Here is an 18,530-nt window from a genome sequence, read left to right as displayed (position 1 = left end):
GCAAGTTTAAAAACTAGACCCCCTATGCACAAGGGCTGCTGCTGCAGAATAGCCTCTGATTGCAGGCCAAAGCTCACCAAAGACAGGCTGCTCCATGAGATCCCCATAGACAGGGGCTGCAGAACAGCCTCTGTCCATGTTTGCAGCAGCTTACCCTGCCCTCCCCTCCAGTGCTGTAGAGGCAGTAGAGGGGTTGGTAGGCGACATTGCGGAGCTGGTGCTAGGGGAAACCGGTTCCTACCTACCCAACCTCACTGCCTCTGTAGGAAGCAGCGGAGGGATGGGGGTGGGGAGCGCATATGGGTCTGTGGAGCCAGCATGTGCAGGGAGCCTGCTTGAAAGCTGGCTTCCCACACGTATTGGCTCCAGCCTGCCCCTCTTACCCTCTGTGCTGCTGCCTCTCTATCAGGGTGCAGGCTTAAAGCCAGCTCCTCACAGGCACCATTGCTGCTTCGAATACAGAGGCAGCAAGGGGGCGGGGGAATGTGTAGCTGATCAGATTAATTAGTTGACTACACGTTGACATCCCTAAAGCTTACCTTGCTATGGCATCTGCACAGATAACTGGGGGGAGGGAGGAAGGTGCAAAAAGACTGTTATCGGAGTCTTTCCAACAGGGAGGGAGAGTAGGAGACAAGTGCATTATGGTGACATGTACCCAGACTCTCACAATGCAAAGGGGCAGCAAGAACTGTAGGGACAGCTATCCACAGTGAATCTCTCAGAAAGTCGATGGCAGTCACCTGACTGGGACCACAATACATTGACGTACATCACATTCTTGTCCACTGTGGGGACATGTGCCTTCTATTTTACAAAACCAATCTTAAGTTTGACCTTATAGCTCAACATATATTAGGCCTCAGAGGAGAAGCCGTGTTAGTCTGTATCTAAAAACAATGAGGAGTCCTGTGGCACCTTAAAGACTAAAGGATTTATTTGTGTTTAAGCTTTTGTGGGTAAAAACCACTTCAGACGCATTTGAGAAAGTGGGTTTTATCCATGAAAGCTTGTGCCCAAATAAATCTGTTAGTCTTTCAGGTGCCACAGGACACCTCATTGTTTGTAAGGTCTTCGCTACGGTAAGGAGTTTTGCACTGGTACAGCTACATGAGTGCAACCCCTGAGGGTGACTTTAGGCTTAAATAAAGATCTTAACTAAATTAATGAGCTACAAAGCCAATTTCCCCACTTTTGATATTTGCATCTCCACATCCATTCTGACTTAATCAGCTTCATTAACATTGTTCCTACAATTGACAGGTAACTTCTTTTGCTGTTACGCATACCCCAAATTCTGTACTTTCCATTACAACTCATTTGATGAAGTGAGTTATACTCATGAAAGCTCATGACTTAATAAATTTGTGGCACTCTAAGGTGCCACAGGACTGCTCGATGAACTGTACCGGTGTAGAACAGGGCAAGCATTACTATGGCTTAGCCTAAAGGCGACGAAAGAAGGGGCTTCTCTGGAGCAGCTACATCCTTTTAGAAGACAAGCATGTACAGTTTCCTAGTTCAGCAAATGAAACTCAACTCAAGTGATGAGATTTCATGGACTCCCACCTGACTGACAGAGGTAGTAAATCCTGCAACATGAACTTATGCAAGTTAAGTCACAGAAATAGAAAGCTGCACTGAAGGTTTGTATTCTACATCCTAAAAGTGAAATTTCTCATCTGGTTTATGCAAAAGAGCGATATTTTGCATCTACATTTCAAATGGCACATCGCTGCTGTATTTAGTGAAATTCCACGTTCAAGTGCCCTTCACAAGTATCATATGCAATGTAACAACTTCAGAACAAATTAATTAATTCTGAAACTGGCACTAATTGATGCAGTTGCAGACAATGCGGAATACGATCAAAACACACAAAATTAACAGAAAATAACACTTATTTTATGCAAATTCTGCCTCACTCAAGCTTATTTTTGCTGCAAATACAAGGTGGGATATTTTGAGCATTATAGTAAATGAAACTTTTCAAAGCAGTGTAACTACAAGAGGGTTATTTTAGAAAGTGCTACCTCTGAAAAGCTGATTGCCCAACACTATAAAAATGGTCAAAGCCATAAATGCCACGTTCATTTTTATTTCACTTTGGAGGTAACTATCTTTCAAATCTCAACAGCTGGACTATTTAATACAATCTGGTGAATCAAAGTATAATTCTTCACTGGGCTCACAGCGGGGAGTCTGCATTAGTGTGTGGCAGCCATCCAACAACTGATGCACAGCCAAACACTCTGAAGTCTGTTTCACTTACAATAAAAATGGATAAAACTGCAATCATATTTACCACCTTCAAGTACTGAAAAATGAAAGATTTAAATCTGTCGATATAAAATAGTTTAATGGAGAAATCCGGTGATTAAATACAATGTTACACTTCTTGGTGTAAAAGAATTACTATTCACAGTTCATTTTACTAGTATTTTCTTCTTCAAGTCCTTTACATAGCTACACCAGTTTGGAAGGACTGCTGCTACGGAGTGTTATTGTTTAAAAAATTATAAATCCCATGTATATATCTCACTCCTAAAGGTTCAAATATAATTGAAATTTGGCATGGCAAAGTGTCAGTCCAAGGCTAAACAAAGTCATTTTAAAAAGCGAAGAAAATCTCACACATTGTGGGGGGAAAAAAAAATCAACTTTTATTGTCACAAAAAAGCCTGAGAGAACAATTAGTGCATAGTATGGTTAGCTTCCTTTTTTTATTACTACAACTACAAATCCAACTGAGATATTTACTTCCAGTTCTATACCAACCTTCTTTCCATTCAGAATTTTATTTTGGATGTCAAACTCAAATTATTAGTTATGAAAAAATATGTTGAAGGCTGAAATATTCTGAGTTGATATTTACATAATAATAGTGCTTAATTCAACACATATAATATTTTAAAACTGACAGTGTTTCTAGGATATGAAACCTAAATACATTACAGTTTATCGTGTAAAAATGTAACTGACAGTCTAATATGTCAGCTCCCATGCAGTTACGGGTAGGATTGCTTGTAATTTTAACCTAAAATACCCACATTAGCACCGTGACACAAGCCAACAAAAGCAGCAAAACAAAGAGTTATGACTGACTATGCATCTGAGAACTAGCGCCACTGTTACTTTTGCAATGATTCTGACCTTGGGGGCAGGTGCAGTGTAACAGGACAAACAGAAGATTGACTCGGTCAGCTTTGATGTGGATTTTCCTTTTTGACACTGGTTTGCATTGCAATTTTAAGATTATTTCAATCTGGTTTTCTGTTAATATAATTTTGTTATAGATATTAAAAGCCAAATATTGCTAAATACATGTCTGGACACAGCCATGACCATTTGCAAATGCACAAGGCCAAAAAGGACATTAAGGAGTAAAAAAAGCCACTATTGAAACATTCATGTTTTGATTCTACATTTTGACGGCATTAAACACAATTCTACATTAACAACAATTTCAGGATTTCCCTATTAAATTTAGCACATCAAAGCAAAATCTCATGAAAAGAGCGCTCTCTTTGTCTAAAATGAAATATGGTTTGAAGCGTTATGACAGTTGTGAACCAGAGGCAAGCTAGGTTAGGTAACAGGTTGCATCAGGCCAATTTCTGTTAGCGAAAAAGATGATTTCCAGCTACACAGCGCCTCTCTCATACTTGGTTTGTTATTTCCTTGTACAACCTCCCCACAACCTAAGGCAAAATTCATTTCTCTACTAGAAAATGTCAGTAAATGAGCTTTATTCACAGAACTGAACAGGGGTCAGCATGTGTGACATTTATCCCCCTCAATCCACAAGGCTGAATACAACTTTCCAGAGGCTACTACTCCAAATTGTGTGCCCTCTACAGCTCCCTGAACTGGGGATTTGGGCCAAATCAGAGATCAATAACCTGTCTCCAGACCCACCTCCAGTAATTCCTTTCTTCACTAGGCTATTTAAGCATATAAGCAACACAGTGGCCCTCTATAGAGGTGTAGCACACATCAGCAGGCGAATAAATTCACCCTTATGCCCTAGTGTAGATCTGGCCCAAGTTTGAATTAAAAATGCAACTCCAGCTATGTTACCATAATTGCGTAGCTGGAGTCGATGTACCTTAATTTGAACTTTGGCACCCTCCCCACAGCAGGAGGTTGATGGGAGAAATGCTCCCATTGTCTTCCCTTACTCCTCATGAGGAACAGAAGTACTGACTGATGAGGGTGTCCTCAGCATTCGCTTTAACTAGACCCGCTAGATGTGACCTTAGAGTGTGAACACAGCAACTGCTGCAGAAAGGCACATCAGAACCAGTAGCAGAGAAGTGAACAAAATGCCAAGAACTGATGGCAAACACCTGTTATACCAGTATATAGAAACAATGAATTTTCACAGAAACTTCTTTACGCTCTAGTGCCTTTCAAATGTGAGTTTTGGGTTGTAGAAATTGCCACAATGGATTAGAACACTGGTCCAGCTGTTCCTTTTCCCTATCTCTCACTGTGGCCCATACCAGGAGAAAGAAACCTTCCAATAGAGACTCATGGAATACCTTGCCCATGCTGAAAGTTCTAGGCAGGTGGTATTTGTTATAAAGAACTGAACACTCAACAGAACTGAATTTTTAGAAATATCCCATAGATAGCAGGTTGGATTTTCAAACTACCTAAAAGCATTGCCATTTTCATTACCAGCCTGAATAAGTGAAGGTCACTGAAACTGAATGGTTTTTAATACTGTTTCAGTGTCAACTATCTGCATTGTAATTTAAGATATTTTTATACATGGTATACGCAATGCACACAGATGCCCCTAGACTTTGTTAGTTACTTTTAAAACTATTTGTTAAAAATAAGAAGATTCTCTACTTTCAACATCCCATTGTCCTGCTCATTTTGTTGTTCAAGCTTAATTGTCTATGTTCAACTTGCTCACGGAAAACCTTTGTAGTTGTGTCTCGCTGAGGCCGAGCTGTTTCCTGCAGTGTCAGTAGACAATTCAGTGGTACTAAGATTACAGCTGAGAGAAGGAGAATAAATCCTTTAATTGTATAAAATCATCAGATTAAACCTTCCCCTCTGCGTGGTTCATTCTGTTAACCGAGTCATCTACAGCCCTGGAAACAAGTGTTTACTAAGTGTGGAAAAAAAAGGAGGGGTGGGGGGGTGGGAGAAGGAGGCACACCTTTCCTTTCTGTGTACACACCACAGGAGCCATGGGAACTCCCCTGGCTTCCAACCGAACAAAACATCACCTAGTCTCTCTTGAGGAATTGCCATTAAATTAGATTCCTGCTGGGATAAATGTCTGGGAGGACAGTTGTATGGGGAATTGTCTTAAAGTTAAGCGAAGGCCCTCAATTTCTGTTTTGTGACCCATTCCTTCCTTTGTCTCTCCCCCCCTCCACGCAGATTCACCGATTCCACACGAGCTTCTACCTTTCATTTTATTAATGTTTTGTATTGCAATTACTGAACTGATGGTCAAAAACAAAACATTTTCCTCTGAACTAATTTTTTTTCCAAATTCTGAAATATGATCAGTTATGGTCTCTGTTTTACAGGGATATTTTAGAACTGACCTGCATCTACTCATGTAAGACCCAGTTCTAGAATCCTGGCTCAGATTAAGGAGTGCTTAATTATTTTATTTAAGTCACCATCTTGTAAGCAAACAAGAAACTTCATTCACATGCAATGAGTGAAATTTTGGCCCCACTCAAGTCAATAGCAAAACTCTCATTGAGTTCTGTGGGCATGAGTCTACAAGTGTCAGTAAATTACATGAGTCCCTTCATTAGTATAAGGTGATCAGTATGAGTAAAGGTTGTCAAATTGAGCCTTTACTGATAGCTAACAGTGTTTAAGCGCCATTCGGACTATGGACTATAGAAGATGGACAATAAAGCAAAAACAATATATCATGCAGGACTGGTTATATGATTTTTCGATAGAGATGCTATAGATCTTCACATTCAAAATTTGATCACAGAAAAAGATTACACTGGAAAAGAGTTCCTATAATTAGGGAGTATACTCTTGCAAGACAGGATTCACTGTAGGTGGTCTGACAAACCACTGAACAACAACAACAACAACGTAGGTCACACCTTTGTCAGAGTTTAAAGAAATCTAAATGGCAATGAGATGGATAAAGCCCCTTACTTTGGGCAGAAGGACAGTGATTGTTAATTTACTTGTACCTCTTGCTTAGGTATCTGCTCAAAGCAGAGTGTTGTTTGTTTCTTACCTGTATGGTTAACTAAGAGCCAAGTCTAGGATGTTGCTTAATTACAGTGTCAAGTTGGCAGCTGTGTTCAGCAAAATGGCTTTGCCCTCACTTCAATCCTCGGTCTAAAGCAACGTATACTAAGGCCTACAGCTGCTTCAAGGGATCCTGATTGCAAATAACCCCAAGGGACCAAAAATGCCGTTAGATATCAGTAGGGTGTAAGGTATCCTGGACATTTCCTCTTTTCCCTCCCAGTCCAGCATCATGAAGGGAGAACAGCACAAGAACCCTGCACACCATCTGTATTCCCTTGGAGACCTCTCTTTGAAAATGGCTTTGGGATTGTGTCCCCCCTCACCCTCCCGTTAGATCTGTTAACACCAATGGAACAGCACACCTCACTAGAGAACCTGGCCCACAGCATTTGTATTGGCGCATTAACAGATTAAAATTAAATGTGTCTTTTAGGTTCTCACAGAATAGGCAATCTGCAAAATAAATTAAGCTTCACATATGCTTTTACAGCACATAACAACTGTGACTGTCAACACAAGATCCTTTTCACTGTCAATTCACCACGCATTCTGTAAGACCTTGGGCCTGCAATTATTTCATTTCCTTTCTTGCAAATGTAATTTCCACTTAGTTTGCTGGAATAAAAGGTAGACAAAAGGTGGTAGGAGTTGCAGAATTTTCTGATTAAGATTATCTGTTCAAAATGTAAAAATCTATAGACTAACAATACAGTGTTTCACAAAAACTAACTCACCTCTTCCAAATTGCCTCTATATCAGGGTATTGGTTAAAAAATACAGCTACATTATTGAGGTCAAATTAGCTGTTAAACAAATTTAAATCAGAAAGATAAAGAGTAAGTATAGATCATCTTTCTGTTAAGGACACTTACTGAATATATTTCAGTGGAGGAAGACACCTAATTAGACAGGGAAATTTGCTTTTAAAATTCAAATCAGGGTTAAATAAAACTGTAAGGCATAGAAAGGATATAAGGCCTTCCATTAAAACAAAACAAAAAAACACAAAGAGAAAGAGATAAAAGCACCAACAAGACAATAAAGCAAATACCAGTTCACAAAAAATATATCGGAATTGAATTTCCAGTTCATTTGTCCTGATTCGCCCCTTTGAACTGAGCAATGGAGACCTACGAGAATAGGTGTTCTTTCTCTACTGATGGAACAGGAAATCAGAGGTTTAATTAACCATGATTATAATATTCTGCTGATCTGATTTGTCTCACCTATTTCCTTTTTCTTTAAAAGACAGACTACCTGACAACCATCCTGGCAAGAGAACTAAAGCAAATCTGCAGACTAATTTCAAAAAGAGGTTTGCATTGTTATAAAACAAACTGATCTTCAACCGGATCTGCCTGAAATGTATATTTCTGAAGCAGGATTAACTCTTTGATGCTTAAATGGCACTTTGAAGCTTCAATCTGTTGTGCAAAAAGAATCCTCTGTTATGTCAAAATAGTATCCAATTTTACATTTTCTTTCAGCAGCTAAATCCTGTAGTTTCCAGATAGTTCGACATTTCCATTTCCTGCTGGTAAATATTATTTAAAACTGAAAATGAAATTGTGAAAATGTACATTTATTTTGGCCCACGGAGGGGAAATACCCAAAACAAATGCTTTTCAATTGGTCAAGTTTATTCACTACTAACGTTAGTTTAAAAAAACCAAACAATTCATAAATTCAATACTACACTGCCCACCAGTATTCCCTCTTACTGACAATGGGAAAAATACCTCAAGTGAAGCATTTTGCTGTTCCTCAAAAAGTCCCACTATCTTTCTGTAGCAACAGATCCTGAATCTCTCTGGGCAGTACATTCACTGACTCTAGGCAGAGAAGAAGTTTGTTATAATGCAAAGTTCAGTCTCCAGGCAGGACTGAGACAACTTGTACGGGCAGTTACATATTGCATGTTTCCTGATTGACAAAGTGATGTAAATGGCATAAAAATACACCAGTGAAACAGGTCTGGCATTCCCATAGGACTAGAGGTTCATAAATAGCGTTACTTACTGAAATGTAACCTTGGAACTTGTGCTTTCCTTCATTTGAAGAGCCCCTGTGCCTGACTCGGGTGTTTCGGAGCTGAATTGTGCCTCTAGAGTTTTCTTGTTCACTGCTGTAGTAGAGTCTGAGCCTAACACTGGCATGGATTTGGATTCTGATGTGGCCAACACTCCAGCTGGACCTAAAACCCAAAGCGAGCTTAGCATATTTGTTACCCCTAGTTGTCCGGAGTACTGAATCACAGACCAGCTCAATATAATTCCAGTCAATTAGCTTGGTCAAATCATTTCCTTAAAGAGTAATTTCCAGTTCACAGAAAGTGTTGAAATGCATTCCATTTAGAATCAGCTTATTTTTCTCTACAGTGTCAAAATGCCATGGCTCAATCCAACAAAGCCTAGACTTTAGAAGGGTCCCAGGGGAACTACAGAACCCCAGCTGCTGTCTGAATTCACTCAGCTGAGAGGCATGGAATGGTAAGTATATTGAAGGTGTTAATGTTTTTCTTTTCTGCTATAAAAATATATTTGAACAAAGCTTTAAAACCGTTAAATATTGCCACAAGTGCTTGCTTTCTTCAGAGACAGTAAATTCAATATGGTGGTTATCATTCTCCTATTTTACATTAATTTATGAAGTACACCTTTGCAGGAAACACAGACAGGCAAAGACAGCCCAAGGACTTCAGTAATGCTGTCTGAGCTTGGGAGCAGAAGGTTTACAAGGGTGGGCGGAGAGCACTGAGACACATTTATAGTAGAAAAAATCGTGATGGCAGAGTGCAGCTATTAAGGGGAAATGGATCAGTTGGGAAGCAATTAGAGCTCTCCCCAATAACACTGGGTGAACCTGGAAAGGTCTTAAAGACAGAGCAATTTGGCGTTTAAATAGCTTTAACACAAGTTCTCTGAAACTCAATAGCAGGACTACGAAAGGATCAAGCCAACTCACTGCTGCTGTCTTGCTCGGCTGTCACCTTTCTGCGCCGTAAAATTCTTTCTAACTCAGTTTCACTGCTGTCTGTTTCAAGGGATTTTAAGCTTCTCGAACTGGTAGATTTGTTGAGCGTATCCTGTAATAAGAAATATACATAGAAGCTCATAGAATCAGAGAACACTAGAACTGGAAGGGACCTCAAGAGGTCATCGAGTCCAGAATGCTGCCCTCACAGCAAAACCCAGTACCATCTAGACCATCCCTGACAGATGTAAGAACATATGCCCTCCCAAAACATAGATCATAAGAACACATGCCCTTCCAAAACTTTGCAGAAGGTTGAGCAAGTAAAATAGATATTGGAGATAGTTAATCTAAAATGGTATCGGTTACCAAGTAACAGTTCTGCTTGGTCGGCACTATAAACCAGGAACTGCAGATTCTAATATGTTCACAGAGTCCTTGCAAGACACTTGGCAGGTCACTTAACCTCTCTACCCCAATTTATCTACTGGCAAAATGGGGAGAGATCCGTAAGTACAGAGCATTTGTGAGCTTTACTGGCCCATAATGAAGCCCAGAAGAAGGCACCTGCCAGTGGAAAATTCCATCCGTGGAGAAATTCCATCCCTGGAGGGATCAGGATTGTCCAAACAGGGGGTAGTGCTGGCCCAGGAGAGATTATATCTATGCAGTTTAGTACTTCCCCTGAACAGACTTCAGGAAGCCCTGAGATCAAGCTAAAGAAGTTCCTTCTTGGTGAATCCCACTGTGCAGTAAAGAGTCAAGCTGGCTCTGGGTGAAATCTGGTGGAGTATTTCTAAAGAGCAATGTATATGCTAAGTAGCGTTAATGAAACAAATCCAACTATTAACACAAATACTAAAACATTTCCCTGATAAAGCTGTGAACATCTTAACAAGATTGCACAAGAGGAATATCTTGTTAACAACAAACTTTCTCTATTAGCTGAAGGCCAAAGAACCACATTTAATTGATTGCTATAGTACACTACCTTTTCGAAATGAAGTTCATTCATAGGTGACATATAGGCTATGTCTAGACTGCAAGCCTCTTTCAAAAGAGGCTTTTTTGAAAGATACTTTCAAAAAAGAGTGTCTAGACTACAACTGGTACTTTCGAAAAAAAAAGCACCCAGGCAGTGTGGATGCTCTCTTTCGAAAAAGCACAGTTTGCATTACATAGCACCTTTTTCAAAAGAGCACTTTTGAAAAAAGGCATTCTTCCTCATAAAATAAGGTTTTCCGCTGTCAAAAAAACTGCCACGTTCTTTCGATTTACTTTCGAAAGAACGTGGCAGCAGTCTAGATGCAGAGGAAGTTTTTTCGAAAAAAGGCCACTTTGGGAAAAAAAAAAAAAAAAACCTGTAGTCTAGACACACCCATAGTGTCTCAAGTCAGTATACAGGCAGTCCCCGGGTTACGTACAAGATAGGGACTGTAGGTTTGTTCTTAAGTTGAATTTGTATGCAAGTCGGAACTGGTACATATTGTACCCCAGGAGTTCCTGATTCAGCAGCTGCTGAAACTGACCAGCGGCTGACTACAGGAAGCCCGAGGCAGAGCTGCTCTGCCCCGGGCTTCCTGGAATCAGCCGCTGATCAGTTTCAACAGCGGCTGAATCTGGACGCCTGGGACAAAGCAGCTGGGGTGTTGCCGGGTAGGTCCCTGCAGCACCGCACCTCGGCGCTGTGGGACCAACCCGACAGCCCCCCAGCTGCTCTACCCCAGGCGTCCTAATTCAGCCACTGCTGCAACTGACCAGTGGTGAGAAAAGCCTGGTCTGCTGGGGGGGGGGGGAGGGGGCGCACTAGCTGTGCCCCCCCCAATCCCCAGCAGACCAGGCTTTTCTCGCCGCGGAGGACGGGGGAGGCGGCGCGTCTCGGCGCGTCCTCTGCGGTGAGAAAAGCCTGGGCTGCGCCCCCGCCCCCAGCAGACCAGGGAGACGCGGAGCGGCTTTTCTCGCCGCAGAGGACGCGGGCGGCGGGACCGCCGAGACGCGCCGCTGTCCTGCCGCCCGCATCCTCCGCGTCTTTGCTCCGCGTCTCCCTAGTCTGCTGGGGGAGCCCCCCCCCCCAGAAGACCAGGGAGACGCGGAGAGGCTTTTCTCGCCGCAGAAGATGCAGGCAGCGGGACCGCCCAGACGCGCCATGGTCCCGACGCTCATGTCCTCCACGGCTTTGCTCCACGTCTCCCTGGTCTGCTGGGGGCCCCCCCAGCAGACCAGGGAGACGCGGAGCAGCTTTTCTCGTCGCGGAGGACGCAGGCGGCAGGACCGCCCAGATGCACCGCGGTTCTGCCGCCCGCGTCCTCCGCGTCTTTGCTCCGCGTCTTCCTGGTCGGCTGGGGGGCCCCCCCAGCCGACCAGGGAGACGTGGAGCAGCTTTTCTCGCCACGGAGGACATGGGTGGCGGGACCGCCGCAGTGTGTCTCGGCGGTCTGCTGGGGGGGGGGGGCGCAGCTAGTTCGGGGTTCCCTCACCCCGTTCTTAAGTAGGGATCCGACATAAGTCACATGCACGTAACCCGGGGACTGCCTGTACTGAAAGCATTAATGTTTCTTTTTTCTGCTACAAAAAGATAATTGAACAAAGCTTCAAAACCATACTACACTACCAGACTAGTCATGATTATGGCTGGTTCATTTAATTTACAAAAAGAAATGCTCACTATCCTTGTGCTGACCTCACAAATCTTCATTGCTCTCCAAAAACTCTTGGCTGTGTCCTTTGGCGGCAGTATCAGATGTCTGGTTACAGCTTCCTTTCACAGACCAACACCATTGCTGCCTTATGCGGAGACTAGCACTTTTGTAACCTCTGGCTTAGGCCAAGAAGCAGGGCCTTATTTTACAGCTCTCCTAAGAAAAAGGCTTCTTAAGCTGAAACCTCTAAAAAGGTTGCCACTGGAATTTTAACTGACACAAAGCATGCTCAGCATGCTCCTCCAGTCTAGCTGGAGTTACACTGCCATCTTGTCCAGTACCAAATCGACTGTAAAATCGTCCTAAAAGTTTATAAATGGCGCTCACAATCTGGGACATATATTTATTGTTGTCTCTGAGTCTCACCATTGTTTGTGACCTATGTGAAGCCTGTTTGCCAGCAGTTGCAAAAAACCAGTTAGAGATCCACACAGCATGTTACTGAAAAGAAAACTTACCTCAGCTTAGGTAAAAAATGCAGTGTTAAAAACAAACAAACAAACAAACAAACAATCCCTCAAGATCTTATTAAAAAAAACCAAACAAACAAATAACCCAACCAACAACCTCCTGTTTGACAGAACCTTTTGTATGTTCACGGGCCTTAGTGGTGGATGCACTCAAGGGGAGTTGTGAGCAATCTAAGACATTGGGGTTACTGTAAGGCCCATGAGAATATAAAGTTCATTTGAATAAAAGCAGCAATACGTATTTATTCACTGTTGAACTGCATTAATAATTGGGAATTGGCTGTCAAAAATGACTACTAAAACATGGCAGTCTAGCGCATTCTTTGCAACATTATACACATGTATATAGGACTAGAAATAAGATAAGAACTACTCTATCAGAAGGAAGCAGAGGGGAAAAAAAAATCAAGGTCACTTCCATCTGTGAATTTCTTTTTTAACTCTGTGTGAGTTAAAAATAAATTCACAGATGGGAGCACCCTTAATTTTTTCCCCTATTTCCTTCTGACAGTTTGGGGTACTCTTTCTCCTCTACTCTCACCCATTTCCTTCTTATCTTCTCCAATTTATTTTCCCTCTCGCCTGCTTGTCTTTATACTTCCCTTTGCTACTCTTCTTGCTTGTGTCTCCTTTGCTAATTCTAGTTATGGCTGTGAGAAAGCCAGGCCAAAAGAGTGAGTCTACAAAGACCTTGTCATCGGTGGTCATAGGTATCCTACTGTAAAGAAGGCAAAATCTTGGACCTATTGCCAGACAAGCCTGGTCTCTCACTGTCATGAGACCGACATTGAAGTTGATAACGTCAGTGTCTCACAATTCCTCCCCAAAAGCATCATGTAACCAGTTAAAGAGACATAGTGTGGTGTTTTAGATGCTGCTTGTAACTATTAGAACTGGGAGCACTGGCTGTTGGGAATCTGGAAGCACAGGAAACAGGAAGGCGGGGGTAGGAGATGGGCCAGGCCTGAGTAAGAGCTACAAAGGGGAGCAGCAGCAGCTTTGTAAAGAGGTTTCACCTTTGGTAAATAAAGGCCTGTTGAAGTTTGTTACTACCTTGCTTGCATGATACAACACATGGGAAGACAATCTTGTTGGAGTCTAGAAGGCAATGTTCTGGAAGGGGAATGGCCAGGCTCTAATCTTTGGGACATGACCAATATCACCTGTTTCAAGGCCCTGCATGGTGCAACTCATTGCTAACCAGCTCATCTTACAGACCTTGAGTTGTTTTATCACCATTTTGAGACAGCACACAACTGGTATCTTCAACGCTCAGTCCTACTCACTCTCTTCAGTGGATCAACTGCTCACTTGGCGCTATTTTCTGACATGGTATTGCCCTCCTATAGAGTTTCATGACAGGCACAAGCAATTATTACTTCCTGGCAGCTTAGAAGCCGTGACAGTAAATTTTGCAATCTGGAAGTGGAACATTTTGTCAGAATAATCAGTGAAGAGAGACAAGCTACAGTGCTGCACCTGTACACTCTTGAATGGGGTACTAGATTACAAAAGTAAACAGCAGCTTTTAAGTCACAGAGGTAGCACTATTTCCATGACTCCATCAAAACAGCTTACATAAGAACATAAGAATGGCCGTACTGGGTCAGACCAAAGGTCCATCTAGCCCAGTATCCTGTCTACCGACAGTGGCCAGCACCAGGTACCCCAGAGAGGGTAGACTGAAGACAATGATCAAGCAATTTGTCTCCTGCCATCCCTCTCCAGCCTTTGACAGACAGAGGCCAAGAACACCATTTTATCCCCTGGCTAATAGCCTTTTATGGACCTAACCTCCATGAAATTATCTAGCTTCTCTTTAAACTCTATTATAGTCCTAGCCTTCACAGCCTCCTCTGGCAAGCAGTTCCACAGGTTGACTACACGCTGTGTGAAGAAGAACTTTCTTTTATTAGTTTTAAACCTGCTACCCATTAATTTCATTTGGTGTCCTCTAGTTCTTCTATTTAGGGAACTAATAAATAACTTTTCTTTATCGGCCCTCTCCACACCACTCATGATTTTATAGACCTCTATCATATTCCCCTTCAGTCTCCTCTTTTCTAAACTGAAAAGTCCCAGTCTCTTTAACCTCTCCTCATATGGTACCCGTTCCATAAGCTTTTCCCTCAATAAGTTAATATATTTTAGCTTTTAGATATTCTGAAATTAATTGAGCTGGGGCATTATTACCAAGTAATATTCCTCAGGAGTATATTAATCATACAGACCTAAAACTAAACCAAATAAATGAGTTGCTTTCCTTGAACTCTGCAATTTACAGAATGAATATAAATGTGTTTAACACAATTATATGGAGGTCTGCATGGAATGCACAATTAGCAAAGTAACAACAAACAAGTAAGTATTTATTTCTTCAGCATCCACCCCCATGTTTGTCATCTGACTGTGCATAATGATTAGTCTCAAGAACAGATTAGAGTCTAGTTTAAATAGCACCTCTCATACTTTAAATAGCCTGAAGAGTTACAAAAAGAGCATTGAGCTAGACCAGGGTGGGCAAAGGGGCCTCTGCGCACTGGATCTGTCCCGTGGTCACCCTGCCACTCCCTTGCCCCCAGCCAGTCGAGACCTGGGGATGGGAGAGCGTGTGAACTCTTCTCCCCCCACCTCTGCCAAGGGCACACGGCAGCTAGAGAGAAACGCCAGCTGTTTTAAAACAGCCCTGACTGGCCCGGGGGGGGGGGGGGGGGGAGCTTGCAAAGTCTTCTCCCCCCGTCAGGTGCACGCAGCATCAGAGGGAACCGCCACATGTTTTAATACTGCCAACAGCTCTTTCTAGCTGCCGCACGCCTCTGGCAGGGTGGGGGCAGGGAGTGAAAGACATCACGAGCTCCCACAACCCCCAGGCCCGGCCCAGGGAGCGTGCAAGATCTCCTCCCATTGCAGTACTTAGAGGGAACCACCAGCTATTTTAAAACAGCTGACAATTCTCGGGGGGAGGCGGGGAAGGAGGGCTGCAGAACTAAACTTCAGGTACTCCCCCACTCCAGGCTGGGGGAAGAAGGGAGGACACGAGAAGTCCTCTGGCCCAGGGCCACTTCAGAAATTTAGGAAGTGGCCCCTTCTTAAAAATTATTGCCCACCCTTGAGCTAGATACTGATAGCACGGTGATCAGGGGTCTCCTCTTGCTCAGACTGAAGTCAACGGCAAAGGCTGAGTTCAATCGTGAACTGGCCCTTTCCAGCAAATGAAAGAGCCATCTCATACATTGACCTAACTCTCAGCCTTGGGCAACTGAAGTTAGTTCCTAGCAGATGGAACACTAGCCACAGCTTCAGGATAATCCTCTACTTTCTTCACAAAGGCACTACTGGATCTTTAACTTACAGCTAGTGAATAATTTCTGCCAAAGATGGACAGAACTACCACCAGACTATTACTACCCCAGGACTGCAGACTTACTGCAAATTCTCTTCTCAGCATATCACCTGGGGGGAGAGAGAAGAGGTGGGAAGAAGAGGCTTGAACTCAGTCCCGTGGACTAGAAAAGAATGCAACCAGGTAAGCCAAAGATGATGGCATAAAATATTGTTCTCAGTTTTAAAATAGCATAGTGAAGGCCCCTAACACTGCAGTGGCAATGCTGTCAGCTGTAGTATTTTAAACCATTGCTGTACAATATTATAATATATATGAATACAGGTTATTTAAATCTTTGCTTATTGACACTGACTATCAAGCATGTGCGCAATATTAATATATCGATAAAACCCTGGGCTTGCTGAAATCTAGAACAAACTCCCCTGGGTTCCAATGAGGACAGGATTTCATCCTATGCCTATGCTGAACTTACACCTCAACTATTAATTCTCAGGACTAGAGAAGCCAAGTAGAAGAAGTGATGCTGATTTAATTTTTATTCAACACAATTTTAGCACCTGCTCAAAAGACGCAACTAATGAACATGTACAATGTACAGACTAAGTACTTTACAAAACACTAATAAGCTGAACACATTTTGTCAAAGCTGAGCAAAATACCAAATATAAATGCTTTACTTAATAACAAATGCATATGTATTATATAAATAAATATGGACAGAAAGATTAAGGCATTCTAGTTCTTTAAATATCTGTAAGAAGAAGGTAGTGAGAGAAACATCTCTATGGCTCTATTTATATCTACCCATCCTCAAAAGGCCCTCTCATCTCAAATGAAAACAGAACAACAGAATGTAAACATGTGTACTTACCAGTATCTCCTTTAGTTCTTTCACTGCACCTTCAGAAGCTTTTGGTGTTTCTGGCTGTAATTAAACAAAACACACAATCAAATCTGATTGTGAACATACTGACTGTAGAAGAAGCATTTGTTTTGTTTGTCCTAAAACACAAGACATGAGTCTGCAATGGGTTTGTTGGCAAAGCCTGGTAAATAAGATATCTTGCAAGGTATCAAGTGTAAACTGGTGACATGCTGATCGGGAATGCATTGTATGATAACCCATATATATAAATAAAACCCATATATATGGGTTATGTACCAAGAGTCATGAATGGCTGCTGGGAATAAGTTTTTAAACAATATTTTAGAGGCACTGCATAAATCGAGGCAGGCAAGATTTAGCTCGCAGGCTGGATCTGGCCTGCCAAGTCTTTTAATCTGGCCCACAGCCTACTCCACTGGGAGTCTGGACATAGAGCAGCTGATTGTTCAATGTGTCTCTCTGCCCAACGGAAGGGAGAGAGACATTGAACATTGCCTCCACCCCCCAGCACAATTTCTCAGCTCCTATTGGCCAGAATCTGGCCAATGGGAGCTGAGAGGTTGTGCTGCACCGCCCCATCCCAGGAGAAGGGAGGCAGCATGCTCAATCCTCCCACATGCAGTGCAGAGAGCCACATGAAGCTGCCAGCTGCTTTGAGCAGTCACTCTGGACCCTATCTCCATCATATCTACCTCTCCCCCCAGCATAGTGTCATCCTCAACTTGCTGAGGGTGCAAACCATCCCATCATCCACAGCATTCATGAAGATGTGGAACAAAACCAGACCCAGGAGTAACCCCGGGCATTGTATTTGATACCAGCTGCCAACTAGACATTGAGCCATTGATAACCACTCATTGAGCCCGATGATTTAGCCAGTTTTCTATCCAGTCATCCAAGCCTTACTTGTTTATCTTGCTGGCAAGAATACTGTGCAAGACTATATCAAAAGCTTTGCTAAAGTCAAAGTTTATCATATCCACTACTTTCTCCATATCCAATATTCTATTATCTTACCCTTTGTTTACAGGCTATTTCAAGCTTTTGTGCAGACAGCTGCTGCAGATGGGTTTACACATTACTGCTATGTCTTGCATACAGGGAAAAAATAGAAATACCGATGAGATGAAAAGTATATTAGACTGTCGTTTAAGGATCAAGTCTTTCAGAATGTCTTTACATTACCCAATCACATTCTTCTTCAGCTTGGTCTTTCAGTTCTGTTTCATATTAGTTATGTTTACTTAGAGATTTCTAAAAGTGTGTCCTCTATTGGACATGCATCTGACGAAGTGGGTCTTTGCCCATGAAAGCTTATGCTCCTACAATACTTCAGTTAGTCTATAAGGTGCCACAGGACTCCTCGCTGCTCTATTGGACTATGACGCTTGAGAAGGTGCTCTCTGTTAGTGTCTCTGTGAATCAAGGCAAATGCACCCAAGACCCTTCTGAATACTCACATACCAAAAAGACCTTGTGAATAAGGATAAAGTTCTAAGAGAATCAACAAAAATTACTTAAGGGCTAGATGGCTAGAATGAGGACAAAAATGCAGTATTATAGCTAGACTACATGATGACTACAGCCTACATCCCAATTATTTTCTCCTCCTTCAACCTTTCAGGCTGAATGGTGTACTGTCCAGCAGACAATCCACGACTTTACCTTATTCTAATCAAACAACAAGCAAAAGAAAAAAATGTGCTCTGATAAATGCATTATGGTAAATGCAATTTGTTTCCAGCATATATTAACATATGAGGCTAACAGTATTCTAATTTCTCCCAGTTCAAGATTAAATATAAAACGATTTCACCAAGAAGGTTGGTTGTTATTGAACATATATCATGGTGAATGCTAGTGGAAATGGGGTAGGTTCAGAAGTTAAAATAGGAAAA

At 42.3% G+C, this 18,530-nt stretch overlaps 1 protein-coding gene across 2 annotated transcripts in view; it reads right to left on the bottom strand.

Annotated features, from left to right (window-relative positions):
- SHTN1 (shootin 1) overlaps window positions 1-18,530 on the bottom strand; it is a 109,317-nt gene that overhangs the window by 4,476 nt on the left and 86,311 nt on the right. The window contains exons 14-17 of one of the 2 annotated variants that reach the window (XM_075935385.2): window positions 16,618-16,671; window positions 9,223-9,343; window positions 8,278-8,452; window positions 7,998-8,090 (exon numbers count right to left, since the gene is read on the bottom strand). In XM_075935385.2, coding sequence (XP_075791500.2) covers window positions 8,036-8,090; window positions 8,278-8,452; window positions 9,223-9,343; window positions 16,618-16,671 — 405 coding nt within the window. In that variant the 3' untranslated portion in view covers window positions 7,998-8,035. The remainder of the gene's footprint in view (window positions 1-7,997; window positions 8,091-8,277; window positions 8,453-9,222; window positions 9,344-16,617; window positions 16,672-18,530) is intronic. The other variant, XM_075935384.2, reaches the window with a different exon arrangement.

The sequence above is a fragment of the Pelodiscus sinensis genome, chromosome 8 (genome assembly GCF_052426305.1).
Source record: "Pelodiscus sinensis isolate ZL-2025 chromosome 8, ASM5242630v1, whole genome shotgun sequence".
Lineage (NCBI taxonomy): Eukaryota > Metazoa > Chordata > Testudines > Trionychidae > Pelodiscus > Pelodiscus sinensis.
Note: the sequence above shows the minus strand (reverse complement) of the source record. Positions and strands in the feature narration are given on the sequence as shown.